The sequence below is a fragment of the Bombina bombina genome, chromosome 5 (genome assembly GCF_027579735.1).
Source record: "Bombina bombina isolate aBomBom1 chromosome 5, aBomBom1.pri, whole genome shotgun sequence".
Taxonomy (NCBI): Eukaryota; Metazoa; Chordata; class Amphibia; order Anura; family Bombinatoridae; genus Bombina; species Bombina bombina.
Window position 1 is genome coordinate 270,856,529 of NC_069503.1, and position 21,824 is coordinate 270,878,352.

The 21,824-nt window shown below is 37.9% G+C and overlaps 1 protein-coding gene across 1 annotated transcript in view; it reads right to left on the reverse strand.

The window, feature by feature from the left end:
- The window catches only part of ADAM22 (ADAM metallopeptidase domain 22), a 707,952-nt gene that overhangs the window by 456,223 nt on the left and 229,905 nt on the right, over window positions 1–21,824 (reverse strand). The window contains 1 exon segment of the mRNA XM_053713991.1: window positions 5,609–5,675. Within this exon segment, the coding sequence (XP_053569966.1) occupies window positions 5,609–5,675 (67 nt within the window).

Consider the following 21,824-nt stretch of genomic DNA (forward strand, 5'->3'; position numbering starts at 1 on the left):
CAAAAAAGAAGAGAGAGCAGCTTGATGTTTCTAGTTGTACTGTCTCTTTAAATAGCACACTGGAGCAGGTCTTGTGAATAAGCAAGTAAGTTGAAAGGAGCACAAAGTTTGTATAAGCAGAGTAGAGCTTTAGTTGTTATGGCTGTATATATATGCAGTTAAATGGAAAGCAGATTCTATTTTATGCAAAAGCACTCTGTGTTGTAAGCTCAAGATGTAATGAGAGCTTAAAACAGATAAATAGTCCTACTTCTATAAAGGTAGTGTCCCCGGCTTGTCTGTGTAATGCAGCAGTGAATGCATACAGCTTGAACACAGCTTGAACTCCAGGCAGGCTAACAGGTTTTGTTCAGTACTTCAGTAGAAATAAATGAAGCTTGTAAATTTTGCAAAGCAATGGTGTCCGTTTGCAAACAGGTAGCAGAAGTGCAATGAATCCAATTAGGAAAGATCAAGTAAGAGTCTGAAATGAAGGCTTAATTTCAAGTAGCAGGAACAAACAAAACAAACTGTGAAACAGTACTATCTGCAATAACTAAGCACCTGTTTAATGTCAGGTGATCCCTTAAGTAAGGGAAAGGTAAAAGCCCCCCCCCATGTGATGTAGGAAATGGAAGGAGAGATGCACAAACACGGAGTGGAATCCTCACACGCGCAGTCTCTACTGCGCATGACAGCTTCGGACAAACACACTTGGACTTTTATATTATAGGACTGTAATTTTAATTTAAAGTTAGGGGGTGTTAGGTTTAGGGGTTAATAGTTTAATTTACTGTTTTGCGATGTGGGGGGACGGCGATTTAGGGGTTAATAGGTTTATTTAGTGACAGCAATGTGGGAGGCCAGAGGTTTAGGGGTTAATATGTTTATTTAGTTTTGGCAATGTGGGAGGCCGGAGGTTTAGGGTTTAATAACTTTATTATAGTGTCGACGATGTTGGGGAGCGGCAGTTTAGGGGTTAATATATTTAAATAGTGTTGGCGATGTGGGTAGGGGGCAGATTAAGGGTTAATAGGTTTATTTAAAAGTCGCGATGAGGGTGGGCCACAGATTAGGGTTAATAGATTTATTTAATAGTCGTGATGTGGGTGGGTGGCAGATTAGGGGTTAATAGATTTAATATAGTGTTTGTGATGCGGGAGGGTGGCGGTTTAAGGGTTAATAGGTAGTTTATGGGTGTTACTGTACTTTGTAACAGTTTAGTTATAAGTTTTGTGAAACATTTTTATTTCGCAAAATCCATAACTACTGGTCTCAGATGGCGGTATGGATCGTGTCGGTATAGGCTGTAACGCAAGCATTTTAGCCGGACCACACAACCTGTAATACCGGCGCTATGAAAATACCACACAAAAACTTAATTTTTTTGAGTGCAGAATGGACATTGCGTTACAGGCTAAAATGCTTGCGGTATAGCTATACCGACACTACTCGTAAAATGCGTTCCTGGTCATTCCAGCGTAATGGCCATTTTTCAGCGTTAAACGCTGTACCGCACCGTAACGCAAAACTCGTAATCTAGGTGTAAGGTTGCTAAGGGGCCTCATTGTAAATGCAAAATCATGTTCAAAATGAATCGAGCATCACTTTACTTTTGTTTTCTAGCATTTTTTTAGAGGGGGTTCCCGGCATTTACATCATTATTTATATGAGACTCCCGATACATGATGTTATGCACATCAAACAGGAACTGATAGCAATGTAGGAAAAACAATAATTACTATCACCACTTACAAAACGGTTTATGGAAATATTTTTAAAATATCTGCATGTTTGTTTTGTTATGGTAAAAGGTGTCTCCAAGGGCTGGTCATGGCTGCTGTGGGGTGTTCTAGAGGAGTGGTTTGTATTGTTACAAACACTTAGGCCTAGCATGCAGAATTAATATGCTATTGCCCTTGTTAAGTATTATGTCTTATGTTGCATCTATTTCTTTTGTTTCTCTTTACCAGTCTTCAAGTTTTTTTTTTTTTTTGTCTATGTTAGAGTGTATTGTTTTATTGGGGGATTTTTCTGTTTTGATCAGTTTATACTATTTTATTTTTTTTATAAGATTTTTTGGGTACAGAAAAAAGAAGAATGAGGGAGAAAAACAAATATGCAGAACAATTTAGCATGACATTGTAATTATACATGGGGAGTGGTTCACGCAAACTGTAGCGACATCAGATTGATTAGTTTGTACTATAAGGTTTTGATGTGTTTTTGTTATGCCTGTATTCAGGAAATCATTCTATGCCTCCAAGAAATTAAAGGGACAGTCTAGTCCAGAATTTGTATTATTTAAAAAGAAAGATAATCCCTTTATTTTCCCATTCCCCAGTTTTGCATAACCAACAATGTTATATAATATACTTTTTCACCTCTATGATTACCTTAAATTTAAGCCTCTGCAGACTGCCCCTTATTTCAGTTCTTTTGACAGACTTGCATTTAAGCCAATCAGTGCTGCTTATAAATAACTCCACGGGTTTGGAGCACACTTATCTATATGGCAAACATGAACTAACGACTTCTATCTGTGAAAAACTGTGAAATGCATTGGAGATAAGAGGACAAAGCAAATTTGACGATAAAAATGAATTGGAAAGTGGCTTAAAATTGCATTACCTATCTGAATCATGAAAGTTTAACTTTGAATAGACTGTCCCTTTAACGATTATGTGATGGATACTGCTCCATTGATTATAATACAGCTTAACTCACAATTCAGGTGTATGACGAGGGACAGATACAGAGCTTTATAAATTCTGCAAATTTTCGAGTCAAGTTTCTTCCACAAGATATTCATTCAGTAATGACTTCTGTAGAAGCTAGGCACGTACCCAACATCTCAAGTTCAGACTCAAGTGGGTAAACATGGTTAAAGCATTAAAACTTTATCAGATTGTTGTGAGAACTGTGCAAAATGTCCTTCAAAATGTGTCTAAAACATCTAGCACACTCCTTTTAATGAAGCGAGGCCCATTAGATAGACCTTTGCTATACAAAGCATACTCTGGGTAAAAAAGAACAGGTTAGGAGTCGGGCCCCATTTCTGAGCACTATTTGGGAGCAGTTTTGCAAGAGCACTATATGGCAGCACAATTTCCTGCTATGTAGTGCTCCAGATGCCTACCTAGGTATCTCTTCAACACACTTTAAATAATGGTAACAAAGTAAGTTGGATGTCTGTAACGCCCGTGGGACCACCCTGTAATAAGTAAATTGGAAAACTTTTGCATTGTTGCTCTTTGACTGCCAAACAGAATAAATCACAAACAAAATAGCATAAAAATGCACATTTAAGGGAAGAAATAGTACTACATCCTTGATGCAAATTACATGAAAAATACTTTATTAATTAGGCCAAATGTACCCCCCCCGTAACTGGCATCTTTAAAGCATCGTGCTATCTCACTATACCCATTTGTCTACTTAGTAACCCTATCAATGTTTTGTAGATGTGGCCACTATGTTAAAATAGCTTGTGAATAACCTTATCAATAAAGCTCAGTCAGGGTATTCTTACAAAGTTAAAAGCAAAACAGGATGACAAAGAGACAACATTATGTGAAACAACGATTAACTAGCAAAAACACATCTTAGCTATTGCCCTAGCTACATATAAAGAAATTATAAATGAAAATGCAACATAAAATGATCTATGAATAAAATGACTTAGAAAGGTAAAACAACTAAAGACATATAAAGCATCCATTTTAAATAAGAAATCAATTCCCATGTATGTACTCAAATGTGATTAAAAATGAATTCAGCCTCACTTCCTCTATCGTTACAAGTATCACAAAATCCATATTCAACTTTTCCAACCTAATGCCCAGAGGCCAGGATATATCCATTTTCTTTATCTATCAGGGCAATCCCATATTGTTCCTCTACATTTCCATAGTTTACAACACACATGATTCTCTTCTACATTTTAACCCTTAGATGACAGGGTTAATTTTGTCCTTTTTTTTTTTTTTAAGATTGAACACAGTTAAAAAAAAGTCAGTTTATTCTGTTTATTATTCTTGTAGAATTACTTAAAGGGACTTTATTTTGTATTGGAGCATTTTGAAAACATATAAGTTTGTTGTTTTTTTTTAATGTCTATTACTGTGCATAAGACCAAAAACTTTAAAAAAACAATATATTTAGCATGTTGAAAAACTTTTTTCATATACTATACATAAGAAAATCTGGTTTTTATTTTTTATTTTATACTTTTACAGAGAAATGCCACTTTAAACCAATCAGATGTTTAGTGAAACAGGAGCATGTCTTTTACAAAAGGATCATAAATAAAAACACAATCCTGGATTACAATTTAAAGGGACACTGAACCCAAATTTTTTCTTTTGTGATTCAGACAGAGCATGCAATTTTGAGCTACTTTCTAATTTACTCCTATTATCAAATTTTCTTCATTCTCTTGTATCTTTATTTGAAATGCAAGAATGTAAGTTTAGATGCCGGCCCAGTTTTGTTGAATAACCTGGGTTATTCTTGCTGATTGGTGGATAAATTCATCCACCAATAAAAAAGTGCTGTCCAGAGTACTGAACCAAAAAGAAGCTTAGATGCCTTCTTTTTCAAATAAAGATAGCAAGTGAACGAATTAAAATTGATAATAGGAGTAAATTAGAAAGTTGCTTAAAATTACACGCTCTATCTGAATCATGAAAGAACAATTTTGGGTTCAGGGGTCCCTTTAATCGCAACTGATAACTCTGCATTATTGACACTTCTGCAACCCTTAGCACATTTTAAATGCACCCAATACTTACAACAGTGTCCCCTATACTGTCAGTGAGAAGCTCTTGAATTACAAGTGACTGACATTGCGCAATACGTAATACTGTTTTCGCATTTAACACTTTTGACAACCTGGTGCTAAAGGAATATGAAACCGAAATGTTTTCATTCATGATTCAGATAGAGCGTGCCATTGTCTAATTTACTCCTATTATCCTTTTTCTTTATTCTCTTGTATATTTTGTTGAAAAGCAGAGAAGAAAGCTTAGGAGCCAGCCCATTTCTGGAGCACTATATGGCATTTTGTTATCCAAATTTGTCTTTTTTGATTCAGACAGAGCCATTTTTACATTTACTTCTATTATCAAATTTGTTTCATTCCCATGATATTCTGTGTTAACGAGATACCTAGAGCACTACCTGGCAGGAAATAGTGCTGTCATCTAATCCTCTTGCAAATATATAACATTCTTGAAAAACTGCTGCCGTATAGTGCTCCAGAAATTGTCTGGCTCCTAAGCTTGTTTTTTCAACAAAAGATACCAAGAGATCAAAAAAAAAATAATAGAAGTAAACTAGAAATGTGTTTAGAATTGCAAGCTCTATCTGGATCATAAAATCAAAATTTTGGGTTTCATATCCCTTTAAGAGTCTATAGCAAAGCACAACTGCACTATCCAAGAGCATGCACTATATTACCATGCACCAATTGTGTATTAACCAAATCACTTGTAATTAAGTGCATTCATTGCGCTGCAGTGATGTCACTGCTCAGTACCACTTGCATTTTTGAGTTCAACTCAAGTCTAAGCCACAGTTTATAAAAAGTTGTATAAAAACAATATTAAATCATAATTGATAATATTACCTTGATTTCAACCGTCTTCCCCCCTTCTACAACACGTCTTTCTAAGTAGTTCGAAGACAGCAAGTCACTGTGAGAAATAAAAAAGAGAAAGTATATGCGTAAAACATTTAATATTACAATACTATTATGGGATGTGAAACTCAATACGTCTATAACATTATTGTACCTCACAGCTTGCTGAACCTACAGGCTCCAATCAAACATCAATCGTTTCTGAGCTAGAGACAAACTTTATTGCTTTGAAAATTTAAGCACTTTCATAGCATTTCTGAAAATATATTGTTACTTAGACCGATACTTGCCGAGTACCCAAGAGTTAGAAATATCTTTAGCTTTCACTGCAGGCTATCATTTGCCTTTTTATAGTCCTTTATTTAAGTGGCTACTTTCAAGATTTTTAATATATTTTTATATATATATATATATATATATATATATATATATATAGATGGCTTGAAATTTCCAGTGGTCCCCCTACGACTTAGAAATTGCAGCGGATGACTTAGAAGTTTGACTTTTTTCTATCTTTAACATTGAGTGGACTAGTAACTTTTCTTGACTAGCACACTGTCCTGTTGATCGTCTTGTGTAAAGATGGTTTACAACTTACAGTGACTCAACCCTTTATGATTCATGTAAATATATTCTGATTATACTCCACAACTGTTTACTTAATGTTATAGTGCTGTGTAATATGTTGGTACTTTATAAATAAACAATAATAACAGTAGTCCCAGGAGGAGTAAGAAATTACAGCGGACAAGTAAAAAATTTGCCTTTTTACCTTTAAAATCAAGTGGACTAGTAACTTTTTCCTCCTGACAAGTAAATTATAGTGACATTTTTCCACCCGTGTATATATATATATATATATACATACAGGGGTGGAAAAATGTCACTATAATTTACTAGTCAGGAGGGAAAAGTTTTATATATATATATTTATATATATATATATATATATATATATATCCATACATGTATTTATATATATATATATATATATACACACACACATATATATATATAGATAGATAGATAGATAGATAGAAGAAAGAATGCGCAAGATACCTCTTCAGACCGGTATTAAGTAAAAGTTCCAAAATTTATTAATCCAAGTTTAAAAACAGACAAACCGTAGCACGGAGTGTAGACATATAAAATCACATCAGTGTGGACAGGAACGTTGCATACATGTTTCGTGCCTGCGCACTTGACCACATGCAGTGATCAAGTGCGCAGGCACGAAACATGTATGCAACGTTCCTGTCCACACTGATGTGATTTTATATGTCTACACTCCGTGCTACGGTTTGTCTGTTTTTAAACTTGGATTAATAAATTTTGGAACTTTTACTTAATACCGGTCTGAAGAGGTATCTTGCGCATTCTTTCTTCTATCCTCTATATACTTTACTTTGGTATTCAGCAAATACCTGAGAATGCTGCATCTACACTGACCGGATATACTCACTCTCCATTGTGCCGTACCTACAGAGGTCAGAGTTTGGAGCGGAAGCACGCTAAGGACGCCGAGGAACAAGGTGAGAGAGGATTAGTGGCGCTTTCTCTGAGACTTTGTATCAATATATATATATATATATATATATATATATATATACCTGTGTATATGTATGTACAGGTGGCCCTCGGTTTACAACGGTTCAATTTCAGAATAACAACCTTTTTTTCCAGCCATGTGACTGCTATTGAAAAGCATTGAGAAGCAGTGCATTGATTAAAATAGCCAGTAGGTGGAGCTGTCCGCTTGTGTTGCAGCAAAGCCAAGCAAGCTGAAATTAATCAGTTTAACCAGACCTGAGCTATTGAGCAGATTTCAAAGGAACAAGATCTTCCTGTCTATAAATCAGTACAAATTGGAATGCATAGAAAGAACTGTTTGCAGAAAATGCAAGTGAAGTCTGTGTTGTGTGATTATTTTATTAGGTTTATAATGCTGTTTTGCAAATGTTTTTTGTTCATTTAACTTAGTTTAATTATATATTCTGTGTTGCGTGATTATTTATTAGGTTTATAATGCTGTTTAGCATTATAAGTCTTAATTTCAAAGCTTTAAAAATAATGTAGAAGTTTTTACTTATGACAATTTTGAGAGGGGCCTGGAACCTAACTCCCTCACTTCCCATTGACTTACATTATAAACTGGGTTTCAATTTACAACGGTTTCGATTTACAACCATTCCTTCTGGAACCTAACCCCGGCGTAAACTGAGGGCTACCTGTATGTATGTATAATATATATATATATATATATATATATATATATATATATATATATATATATATATATACATACACATACATACATACATACACACATATATAAATGATACAAAATTTAGTTTTCATGTCAGGGGTTTAAAGTTACTAGCCCACAGGGAAAATTTACTAGTCCACTTAATTTTAAGGAAAGAGAAAAGCCAAATTTTTTACTCGTCCACTGCAATTTCTTACTTGTTCGGGACTAGTGGAAATTTCAAGCCCTGTCTATATGTGTGTGAGGGTCATTAAATTAAAATGTAATTATTTATTTTGCCTGCTTTTTCTGTAATTAAACAATACAAATTAAGTTGTTTTACCTTATCTCCAGAGTGATTGCTTGAACAACAGATTACTATTTATATTTGTCCCTATCTGGCTATAGCAAAGGAGATAAGATACACATACTTCAAATGCATTTCAAGAGGTATGCAAAACAAAGATGCCAGCTTTGAATAATTTATTTTATATATAATCAGTTTTTAATTGTTGATATATATTATGCATATGGGCTGTGCTTTGTATAGTCAATAGGAAAGCAATAAGGGCATGATTAATAAGATGATATAGCCAGGGCCGTCTTTAACACGGGGCAAAAGGGGCAGCTGCCCAGGACCCAGTCTTTTTTGAGGGGCCCAAGAGTCCTAAAAAAAACATTTTTTGGTCCATGCCAGACTGCTGATGTCATGTGACATGGGACACACACACAGTCAGTCCTAATACTGTCACAGTCAAAGGTTCTCTGCTTATATTTATTTGTGAGAAACTGTGCCAGACCGTGCCGGTGTCATGTGACATGCCAAGCTAGTGCCATGTGCTGTTTTAGATGTGCAGCACTGAATGCAAAGCCCTAACTCGGCATCCAGCCAATCCCACTGCATCAGAAAAGGTTGTACTGGGGTTACAACTGTTACCAGGTAACTGCTCTGGTGGTGGGGATTGTTTCTGGGTAGGGCTGACTGTAGGCTCATGCAGCAGAAAGCTGGAGCGGCAGGCACATGAGGATTTGAGCATCTGTGCAGCTGCACACACTGCTCTCTTCAGTCTTGAGGCTGTGTGACTCATCTCACAATGTATCCATGCATCCTTGCACAGACAGCATCGCATCCAGTCTGCTGGTCCCCTTAACCCTGCTCTTTCTGCTGTGGCTCTAAGATCAACTAACTGAAGTTTATTAGAGGAACAGTGCTTTGTAGAAAGGTGTCAGTGGGAAGAATAAGTGCACATACGCCTCTCCCCCATGCAGCATTGTCTACTGCAGGGTGAGAGGGAACCTGATCCTAGCAAAGAAGTGACGTGCTGCTGTGGCTGATGTATAGTGTCATGCTGATACTTCACACATTAAGGTAAGGTTTATTTTTATAGGGGTTTTTTTTCTCTTTGTCTCAGATTTTACAGCTTCCCATAGTAGTTCTGCTGTTCCAGTCAGTAAACTTATATTTGTCTGCGCCTCCATGCTTCCTTCTCAGTCTTTACCTTGCTTGCTCCTGTTGGCTGCCCTAAATCTCTTTAACCAGCTAACCTCACACCAGAATCACATTCAAAAGCATATCAAATTAATCCACAGTGGAGGAATTTATATATTTACGTATAGTACTGCTTAGGTCCAGTTTCACATATTGCAATTTATTTCATTTTTTTAAATGATTAGCCCAGCAGTAGATGATCCACTGCTGGGTTAATAATTTAAAAAAATTATAAAATAAATTGATTTAGTTGGGTTTTTTTGGGATGTTGTGGTGGAGAGCGAAATTGCATGGGGGGGGGCCCAAGAAAATGTTTGCCCCGGGTCCAGTCAATATTAAAGATGGCCCTGGATATAGCTCACCATCACACTGTTTCTTAGCTTTTTTTATTAATCTGATTTTCTGAGTTTCAAATCTCAATTACATTTTTTACATGATTACATTCCACCAAAACCACTAATTAGTCATTGACTATAATAACTATAGATGCTTTAATTGCATTTCTAACTTTGGGGTTAATTCCAATCTTTCCCAATTTTTTTCCAGTGTTCGAAAAGCCAGAACTGACATTATTTTCTCCCTTAATAAACTGTTAATAATCTTTCGAAGTCAAACACATCTGAAATTGTTAAAGGCACAGTCAGGTCCAAAATAAACTTTCATGATTGAAATAGGGCATGTCATTTTAAACAACTTTATTTACTTTTATCACCAATTTTGCTTTGTTCTCTTGGTATTTTTAATTGAAAGCTAAACCTAGGAGGTTCATATGCTAATTTCTTAGGTTCATTTTCATCAATGAGTGCCCGGTTTTTAAAAATATTTTTAAAAACAGGGGCACTTTCATGATGAAAATTTACATTGCACTGGATTTGAAGAAATACTTACCTTTTACTTCTGCAAAACCGGATCGCCAATCTCAGCCTCAGTTCCTCTGTACTGTTGATGTCAGAAATGACAAAACCGGCTTCCTCCAATCATGGCTTGCACCCCAGAGCGTCCAGCTCGTGATGCCCGGCTGTGATTGGAGGAAGCCAGTTTCATCATTGCTGTGGTCTACAGCAGGAAGAAGAAGGAGGGGGATCGTTGATCCGGCTTTGCAGGAGTAAAAGTTAAGTATTTCTTCAAATCCAGTGCAATGATAATTTTCATCAATGAAAGTGATCCTGTTTTTTAAAAGTATTTTTAAAAACTGGGCACTCATTGATGAAAATTGACATTCACTTTAAAGGCTGTCTCTAATCTGAATGCATTTTAACAGTTTTCACCACTAGAGGGCATTAGTTCATGTGTTTCATATAGATAACATTGAGCTCATGCACGTAAAATTACCTAGGAGTGAGCACTGATAGGCTAAAATGCAAGTCTGTCAAATTACAGAGGTAAAATGTCTATTATTATAACTGTGTTGGTTATGCAAAACTGGGGAATGGGTAATAAAGTGATTATATATCTAGTGTTGACTGTCCCTTTAATACATACAAGATTGAATCTTCATTTTCCTACAACGCATTAGGAACTGACGATATTAGATGCTAATCACTGAAATAACAAATAGGTTAAATGGGTTTTGCAATTGGATAGTTATTTTTATTATAAGTGTTAAACAATATAAATGCCATTTATATATGGACATCATCTGTATACTTAGCTTGTTTGATCAATTATGTTTTTAATGTTAAAAAGCATTTTTAAATTTTCTTTTTAATCACTAAGAAAACCTAATTTTCCGTTTTGGCAAGATATTCATCTAAAATCAAGAAGAACACTGAGGGATATTAAATTCCATGAGAAGAAAGTGGCCACAATTTGCCTCATCGTATATAATTGGATTTTTAACAATTCTCACACTATAAATCATGAAACCATTAAGTGACAATGTTTTAAAGATAGGTCAAAGTTGGGGAACTCACTGTACAAATCACAATTTCCAAACCTCACTCTCACTGTACAATCCATGGATTTCCAAACCTCACTCTCACTGTGCAGAACAGGGTTTCTCTTTTGCCGCATTTCCATAATGGTAAGAAGATCGCAGTTTTAAAAACAAAAAAGTCTGAATGGCAAAACATAAATTATGCTTACCAGATAATTTCCTTTCCTTCTGTACAGGGAGAGTTCACAGCTGCATTCCTTACTTGTGGGATATACTGAACCTGGCCACCAGGAGGAGGCAAAGACACCCCAGCCAAAGGCTTAAATACCTACCCCACTTCCCTCATCCCCCAGTCATTCTTTGCCTTTCCTCACAGATAGTTATATCAGGTTGTGTCCTCCAGACCCTCCTTCAGGCCATCACTGTCTCTGTGTTGGGTGGTGATGATTTGTCATGGGGTCCATCTTGGATTTCATTTTTTTTGCCAGGTCTCATCTCAGCAGAGGCTCGGTGTATGCTGAGGCAGTGGAGGGTGTTTCTCAGCTGTAATGCTGTTTCATCAGGCATATATCGGATAAATATAGGATATATGCCTGATGAAACAGCATTACAGCTGAGAAACGCGTCGCATGTGAATAGGAGGGATCTGTTTGCCCTATCCTATTGTTCCAGTTTTTAATCCTTTATAAAAAAATTGTTTTAATAAACCAATTATGTTTATATTTTAACTTGGAACTGCTACTGATCATTTCTACCAAACACACCGTCTCTATTCCCTCTATTGGGATTGCTCCTGCCTGCTGTGGGGGCCTTGGATATCCCCAGCACCACCTTCCTGACTTTCTGAAGTTTATCACCTGGTCAGTCTACCTTTCCAGTCCTAGAAGGGGGTTCCCGGATTGTCCCTGGAGACACGCTGGAAGTATCAGCAAGCTGAGTTGCTGTTGAGTACCCAGTCTGCGCCTAATAGCACTGTCTGAGTGCTCCTACAGAATGTGAGTACCCTGTTGTGGGCCCATACTTATCTCACTTATCTGTTTATACTGGTACACACAAAGCGCCTCTCTTTTGTTCTCTTTTTTGCATAGAACTAAAAAACTAATGCTGATAGGACTGATTTTAAATGCTCATTTGTTTATAACCAGTACTCATCACACTCAGAGGAAGTTTCAGTTTGACAGGGGCTTTCTTTCAATATTTATTCTTTATTTTATACATTGACATGAACCTTAAAAATACCGGCCATGCCGGTAAAATACCGGCTGGGTGGCAACCCTAGTGCACCTAAACATGTCTCCAGGAGAGCACACTCTCTAACCCCCTGCCTATTCTTAGAAAAGAAAACGTGCCAAGGAAAAGGGGCCGACCAACACATCATTGCCAATTTTTTTTGCCAATAATCATATACGCTCAAGATTGCTTACCCCTTTGGTATACACTATATATGCCATCTGTAACTAAAATATATACGGGTTTCTCTTTGAAATTGATTATTTAAGTAGCCATTTCTATGATACTTGTTTTATAATTATACATTGTTTTTATGCTGACATACGTATGTTAGGTAATTTATGTTTTTTATTCAATTTTATTTTGGCTCGAGGGCTGTTGTAAAGGGAGAATATTTTTCCTGTGAAAGTTGGGTCGAAGCCGATTTGTGCAAGTGTCTCTTTCAGAAATTGCCAGTTTAGCCTGTCAAAGGCTTTCTCCGCGTCCATAGAGATGAACACGGAGGGAATATGGTTGTTAACTGCATGTTTCCATTAATAATAGAATTTTGGTCGTATTGTCTTTGGCCTCTCTAAGAGGAGTGAAACCGGCCTGATTAATATGTATGATTGATGGGAGTATAGAGTTAATACGGGTGGCCAATATTTTAGCATAAAATTTGATGTCTATGTTAAGAAGGGAGATTGGGCGGAAGTTAGCGGGCGTTGTAGGGGGTTTACCTGGCTTTGGGATCACTACTACTTGCGCTTCTAGCATGGATTGGGGGAATGGATTGGTGTCTGTTACCTCATTGAATAGTTGAGTAAGATAAGGGGAAAGTTGAGAGGAAAAACAGAATTTATGCTTACCTGATAAATTACTTTCTCCAACGGTGTGTCCGGTCCACGGCGTCATCCTTACTTGTGGGATATTCTCTTCCCCAACAGGAAATGGCAAAGAGCCCAGCAAAGCTGGTCACATGATCCCTCCTAGGCTCCGCCTACCCCAGTCATTCGACCGACGTACAGGAGGAAATATGCATAGGAGAAACCATATGATACCGTGGTGACTGTAGTTAGAGAAAATAATTCATCAGACCTGATTAAAAAAACCAGGGCGGGGCCGTGGACCGGACACACCGTTGGAGAAAGTAATTTATCAGGTAAGCATAAATTCTGTTTTCTCCAACATAGGTGTGTCCGGTCCACGGCGTCATCCTTACTTGTGGGAACCAATATCAAAGCTTTAGGACACGGATGAAGGGAGGGAGCAAATCAGGTCACCTAAATGGAAGGCACCACGGCTTGCAAAACCTTTCTCCCAAAAATAGCCTCCGAAGAAGCAAAAGTATCAAATTTGTAAAATTTGGCAAAAGTGTGCAGTGAAGACCAAGTCGCTGCCTTACATATCTGGTCAACAGAAGCCTCGTTCTTGAAGGCCCATGTGGAAGCCACAGCCCTAGTGGAGTGAGCTGTGATTCTTTTCAGGAGGCTGCCGTCCGGCAGTCTCATAAGCCAATCGGATAATGCTTTTAAGCCAAAAAGAAAGAGAGGTAGAAGTTGCTTTTTGACCTCTCCTTTTACCAGAATAAACAACAAACAAAGAAGATGTTTGTCTGAAATCTTTAGTAGCCTCTAAATAGAATTTTAGAGCACGGACTACGTCCAGATTGTGTAACAAACGTTCCTTCTTTGAAACTGGATTCGGACACAAAGAAGGTACAACTATCTCCTGGTTAATATTTTTGTTGGAAACAACTTTCGGAAGAAAACCAGGCTTAGTACGCAAAACCACCTTATCTGCATGGAACACCAGATAGGGCGGAGAACACTGCAGAGCAGATAACTCTGAAACTCTTCTAGCAGAAGAAATTGCAACCAAAAACAAAACTTTCCAAGATAATAACTTAATATCTACGGAATGTAAGGGTTCAAACGGAACCCCTTGAAGAACTGAAAGAACTAGATTTAGACTCCAGGGAGGAGTAAAAGGTCTGTAAACAGGCTTGATTCTAACCAGAGCCTGAACAAACGCTTGAACGTCTGGCACAGCTGCCAGCCTTTTGTGAAGTAGAACAGATAAAGCAGAGATCTGTCCCTTCAGAGAACTTGCAGATAATCCTTTCTCCAAACCTTCTTGTAGAAAGGATAGAATCTTAGGAATTTTTATCTTGTTCCATGGGAATCCTTTAGATTCACACCAACAGATATATTTTTTCCATATTTTATGGTAAAATCTTTCTAGTTACAGGCTTTCTAGCCTGAATCAGAGTATCTATTACAGAATCTGAAAACCCACGCTTTGATAAAATCAAGCGTTCAATCTCCAAGCAGTCAGTTGGAGGGAAACCAGATTCGGATGTTCGAATGGACCTTGAACAAGAAGGTCCTGTCTCAAAGGTAGCTTCCATGGTGGAGCCGATGACATATTCACCAGGTCTGCATACCAAGTCCTGCGTGGCCACGCAGGAGCTATCAAGATCACCGAAGCCCTCTCCTGATTGATCCTGGCTACCAGCCTGGGAATGAGAGGAAACGGTGGGAATACATAAGCTAGGTTGAAGGTCCAAGGTGCTACTAGTGCATCTACTAGAGTCGCCTTGGGATCCCTGGATCTGGACCCGTAACAAGGAACCTTGAAGTTCTGACGAGAGGCCATCAGATCCATGTCTGGAATGCCCCATAATTGAGTTATTTGGGCAAAGATTTCCGGATGGAGTTCCCACTCCCCCGGATGGAATGTCTGACGACTCAGAAAATCCGCTTCCCAATTTTCCACTCCTGGGATGTGGATTGCAGACAAGTGGCAGGAGTGATCCTCCGCCCATTGAATTATCTTGGTCACTTCCTCCATCGCCAGGGAACTCCTTGTTCCCCCCTGATGGTTGATATATGCAACAGTCGTCATGTTGTCTGATTGAAACCTTATGAATTTGGCCCTTGCTAGATGAGGCCAAGCTTTGAGAGCATTGAATATCGCTCTCAGTTTCAGAATGTTTATCGGGAGAAGAGATTCTTCCCGAGACCATAGACCCTGAGCTTTCAGGGGTTCCCAGACCGCGCCCCAGCCCACCAGACTGGCGTCGGTCGTGACAATGACCCACTCTGGTCTGCGGAAGCTCATTCCCTGTGACAGGGATCAGCCACCAACGGAGTGAATCTCTGGTCTTTTGATCTACTTGAATCGTCGGAGACAAGTCTGTATAATCCCCATTCCACTGTCTGAGCATGCACAGTTGTAATGGTCTTAGATGAATTCGTGCAAAAGGAACTATGTCCATTGCTGCAACCATCAATCCTATTACTTCCATGCACTGCGCTATGGAAGGACGAAGAACAGAATGAAGTACTTGACAAGAGCTTAGAAGTTTTGATTTTCTGACCTCTGTCAGAAAAATCCTCATTTCTAAGGAATCTATTATTGTTCCCAAGAAGGGAACTCTTGTTGACGGGGACAGAGAACTTTTTTCTTTGTTCACTTTCCATCCGTGAGATCTGAGAAAGGCTAGGACGATGTCCGTATGAGCCTTTGCTTTTGACAGAGACGACGCTTGAATCAGGATGTCGTCCAAGTAAGGTACTACTGCAATGCCCCTTGGTCTTAGAACCGCTAGAAGGGACCCTAGTACCTTTGTGAAAATTCTCGGAGCAGTGGCTAATCCGAATGGAAGTGCCACAAACTGGTAATGCTTGTCCAGAAAAGCGAACCTTAGGAACTGATGATGTTCCTTGTGGATAGGAATATGTAGGTACGCATCCTTTAAATCCACCGTGGTCATAAATTGACCTTCCTGGATGGTAGGAAGGATCGTTCGAATGGTTTCCATTTTGAATGATGGAACCCTGAGAAATTTGTTTAGGATCTTGAGATCTAAAATTGGTCTGAATGTTCCCTCTTTTTGGGAACTATGAACAGGTTGGAGTAAAACCCCATCCCTTGTTCTCCTATTGGAACTGGATGAATTACTCCCATCTTTAACAGGTCTTCTACACAATGTAAGAATGCCTGTCTTTTTATTTGGTTTGAAGATAATTGAGACCTGTGGAACCTTCCCCTTGGGGGTAGTTCCTTGAATTCCAGGAGATAACCCTGAGAAACTATTTCTAGTGCCCAAGGATCCTGAACATCTCTTGCCCAAGCCTGAGCAAAGAGAGAAAGTCTGCCCCCCACCAGATCCGGTCCCGGATCGGGGGGCCATCCCTTCATGCTGTTTTGGTAGCAGTGGCAGGCTTCTTGGCCTGCTTACCCTTGTTCAAGCCTTGCATCGGTCTCCAGGCTGGTTTGGGTTGAGAAGTATTACCCTCTTGCTTAGAGGATGTAGAATTAGAGGCTGGTCCGTTTCTGCGAAAGGGACGAAAATTAGGCTTATTTTTAGCCTTAAACACCAAAAAACTCTTAACCATCTCCGTGGAGATGTTGCCGGTGCAACGGCAAAGAGAATGACTGGGGTAGGCGGAGCCTAGGAGGGATCATGTGACCAGCTTTGCTGGGCTCTTTGCCATTTCCTGTTGGGGAAGAGAATATCCCACAAGTAAGGATGACGCCGTGGACCGGACACACCTATGTTGGAGAAAGATGTGATAATACTTTCCAGTGAAACCATCTGGTCCTGGGCTTTTCCCATTATTGAGTGATTTTATGGCCGTGAGGAGTTCAGTTTGGGTAATGGGATTGTTAAGGGTTTTAAGTTGATCAGATGTTATAGTGGGCAATTGCGCCCTGGAGATATAAGAAATCAGATCTGGAGAAGGGCCCTGAGAGGGTGCATTTCTTTGAATAATATATAGGGTGGAATAATAGTCATGAAAGGATTGTAAAATTTCTTTAGTAGTTTTTAGGGTATGGGGGCAGTTAGGTGTTTGTAGTTCGTATGTTGTATAATTTCAATCTCTTTTTTTTCAAGGCTCTTGCTAATAACTTGCCAGACCTGTTGCTTTCATAATAAAACATGCTATTAGTGTCTGGTATTCTATTTGTAGGAAGCCATCTAATGCTTGTTTAGCGCTTTGTAAGTCATTCAGTATATCAAGGTCTGTAGGGGATAGTTTGTGGGCCAGGTCCAGACGGGCAAAGGTATCTGATAGCTCATTGTATTGTTGTCGGTGTAGTTTTTGGAAATGAGCCTTCAGTTTAATTAATTCGCCCCTAAGCACACACTTATGTGCTTCCCAGATTGTATATTTGTTGGTTGTCGAGGGGATGTTCATTTTAAAATATTCTTTAATGGTGTTAGTGAGTTTCTTAATTGTGTCTGTGTTGTTAAGGAGGGAGTTATCTAATTTCCACGTATATGATGTTAGAGGGGTGTTTGTCCATGATATGTTTAGTTTTACCGCTGAATGGTCTGACCATGATGTGGGGGGAAAAACGCATCTGTTGACTAAGGCTAGTGCTGGCTGGTTGGTGAAAATGTAGTCTATGCGACTGTGTGTTCTATTAGGGTGGGAAAAAAGATATAGTCTCGGGTGTCCTGGTGGATGAAACGCCAGGTATCGTTTCTCAGTTAGCTATTTCAAATTGCACATGCACAAATCAGCTTGTGCGAGTAGGTAAACTTATTTAACATACCAAAATATACACACAATAGGTGGGCGAACCTTGGTGACCATTTTCAGCTCATAACAAACAATGAATATTTAAATGTTCTTAAAAGCTTATATATGTGGTACCAGTTGCAAGATGATTCTAATCTCTGGTATGTAACATTAAGTAATCAAAATGATGTATTGGGTCTAGACTGTCCCTTTAAGTACCACAGTACGTAACTACATGAAGAGTTCTACTATTTTCACACCTTTGGCTTGGAGCTCAAACATGAATATTACTGTCCCTGCACCTGCGCTATCTGGCAAATAGCTGTTAATGTAGCCATAGGCTATCGCTGGAGCAATACAAAATAACTTTGGACTAATATGAGCAGAAAAATAGAAGCGCTATTAATTGTACTTGAGTGATGTTAACACACAATAGCTGTAATATTTTTATGCTCCACTTGCTATCTAAGCCTTTATCAGTTAAGCTCCTTTCATCTAAGATATGCACTCAGGTTTATTTCTAATTATTTTAAGTTACACCCTGCAAATTGTACAGTTGAACCTCCTTATTGTTTATTATGATCCTTCTCTACCCTTAATCATTAAATATCATGCGTCAAGGTCCCAGTAGCATGAAGCCTGTTAACCTAAATTCATTAACACTGCAGCCATCGTTTTATTTACTTTGATTTATTTGTACTTATTTGGATTAAATTATTGAAACATACAAAATTTTACATGATTAGATTTCCAAAATGTCATAACGTTCTTAACTTTTTAAGAGTAAGGAAACCAAGTGGATTAGCCTATAATGATTTATTATGAAGTTGTAGCTGGACTTTAGTGGTTTAGTAGTTTAGTAGAAACCTTACAAAAAACGTCACTATACCAACCAGCTTTTGCAAAGTACCTACCTACACCCTACATAAACAGTGATCTGATTTTGTGCAGGAAAAAATACCAACATGTTCTAGAATTAGCATTTCCATACATACAGTAGTCAGGTTAAATGGACAGTAAAACAAACTTCTAATTACAAGATTTTTTGCAATAAGTTAATTAATTAATAGTGGGTGACTTTGAAAATGTTTTGAATGCATTTGCACAATTTGTTTTTCAATAACCAAACTCCACCCACGACTTGTCCAATCAGGGTTTGTTACTGGACCGGACAAGGTTAGACCCTGTAATTATGTTAGCAAAAAAACCCCATTGTTTTGCAGTTCCTTATCAGATAATCTCTGCTAAAGCCAATAAGGGACAGATATGTGATGAGGTTAAAGGGACATTAAACCCCCCAAAACAAATATTTTAAAAAAATGAAGTATGTTTTAGTGCTGTGTAATTGTAATTGCTTTGATTTAACACTTTTTTATTGTTGTTTTGTTATTTGTTTTTTAAAAATTAATTTAAGGCAAACTCTTTGTGAAACTCATTATACTTGCCCTATTACGGAGGGTAACCTAGGTTGTATATACATACACACACAGTTCAATCAGTTGTCACAGTAATGAAAAAAAAGACACGCTTTCATTGTCACCTTTTTCATCATTTTCACAACTGATTGAAATGTGTATAAATATAAATATATATATATATATATATATATATATATATACACACACACACGCACACACACATATATATATATATATATACACACATACATATATCATTTTTATATTGAGATTTTATTACTTTTATAGTATTGTGATTTTCAACCGTGCATGCACGCAGGTCCCAGACATAGCAAAATCTGAAAGCACAACAATTTCTTGTTAGAATCTGCTACCTCTCAGTGCCTATGCTGCTGATTTACATAATCTCATTCCACTCATTCCTTTTTATCATATGTGGAGTGCGATTACGTAATACAGAGCATGCGCAGTCAGAGATATTAGATTCTCACAAAAGGAGCAAATTCTGATAGAACACCGGCTGTGTTCTCTTCCATTTTCTTAATTTTCAGACTTGAATTAGAGGAAAAACAGCGAAAAATACATTTAAAAAATATATTGCTACACATCTTTAAACATTTTATATCAAAAAGTATTTGTCATGAAGACCTCATGATTTAGCTGTTAAAGAGCTAAGTTGTTAGCCTGTGTGCTAAAACATTTTTTTTCCCAGAAGAAATGTGTTTCTGCGTTTTTCCCTTAGATAAGCCAGAGCCCTCATAAACAGTTTGTAAGATCCACAAGAGAGAACTTTATGGCCTAGGGTCAGTTTATTGCCACAACCGCTTAGCACAGAGAGTGATGGAACACAGTGCCTCTATCCAGGCACTAACCTGAGGTCATTGACAGGACAACCAGCCTCCCCAATAAATATACATTTAAACGTCATAAGGGTCAGAACCATAAAGAATACAAAATATATTGTGGTTGGTATCAAAATACTCCTCATAACATCACAAAGGGATTGCCTATCTGTGTATATAAACTAGATATACATAACATAAATTATAAGATGTAATATAATTTCAGCCAAAGATTCAGAGCTTTATGACATATCATAAAAGAGAAGGGTGGATATTTCACTGGCCCCTCTGGAAGGAGATTTGGTCAAGGAATTTGATATCAGAAGAACAGGTATAAAACTTTGATTCTGACAATACAAGTGGTTCATTCTACATGGGAGCCTGTTACAGCGTGAGTGATCATCTTTTCTTGCAAAACTCCCTGGCGCAGTCATCTAAGCTAGTACAGTATTGGGTTCTGTTATTTCTCCTTTTTATTGTAAAAACTGTTTGCTTGTGTATAATTCTGTTTGTTAACATATTTTTTATTAATAATGCACTGTAACTTGTTTTTTGCTCATGATAAATATTCATTTATTACGTTTTTGCCTTTGTCTAATATTTGAACCACGTTACTGAAAGAGACTAAATCAATTTTGCTAAATTGATTTCGGGGATTTAATTTGTTAGTGTGGGTTTTCCTTAAGAATTTCCATATAATAAAACATAAATTATGCTTACCTGATAATTTAATTTCCATCTGTGGGAGGAGAGTCCACTGCTTCATTCATTACTTGTGAGTATTAAGAACCTGGTCACCAGGAGGAGGCAAAGACACCCCAGCTAAAGGCTTAAATACCTCCCCCACTCCCCTCATCCCCCAGTCATTCTGCCAAGGGAAAAAGGAACAGTAGGAAAAATATCAGGGTATAAATGGTGCCAGAAGAATAATATTAAATTTAGGTCCGTCCACCAGAGAAACAGGCGGGAGCAGTGGACTCTCCTCCCACAGATGGAAATGAAATTATCAGGTAAGCATAATGTATGTTTTCCATCTTAATGGGAGGAGAGCCCACTGCTTCATTCATTACAATAAATGCAAAAACATTACAAATTTGTACAAGTTTCCAAAAGTATGTAAGGAAGACTAAGTAGCCGCCTTACAAATCTGAAGAGGCCACAGCTCTAGTTGAGTGAGCTGTAATCCTCTGAGGAGGCTTATGCCCTGCTGTCTCATAGGCCAAACGGATAATGCTCTTCAACCAAAAAACATAATTTATGCTTACCTGATAAATTTATTTCTCTTGTAGTGTATTCAGTCCACGGGTCATCCATTACTTATGGGATATATTCCCTTCCTTCCCAACAGGAAGTTGCAAGAGGATCACCCAAGCAGAGCTGCTATATAGCTCCTCCCCTCACATGTCATATCCAGTCATTCGACCGAAACAAGACAAGAAAGGAGAAACCATAGGGTGCAGTGGTGACTGGAGTTTTAATTAAAATTTAGATCTGCCTCAAAAGAAGACAGGGCGGGCCGTGGACTGAATACACTACAGAGAAAGAAATTTATCAGGTAAGCATAAATTATGTTTTCTCTTGTTAAGTGTAT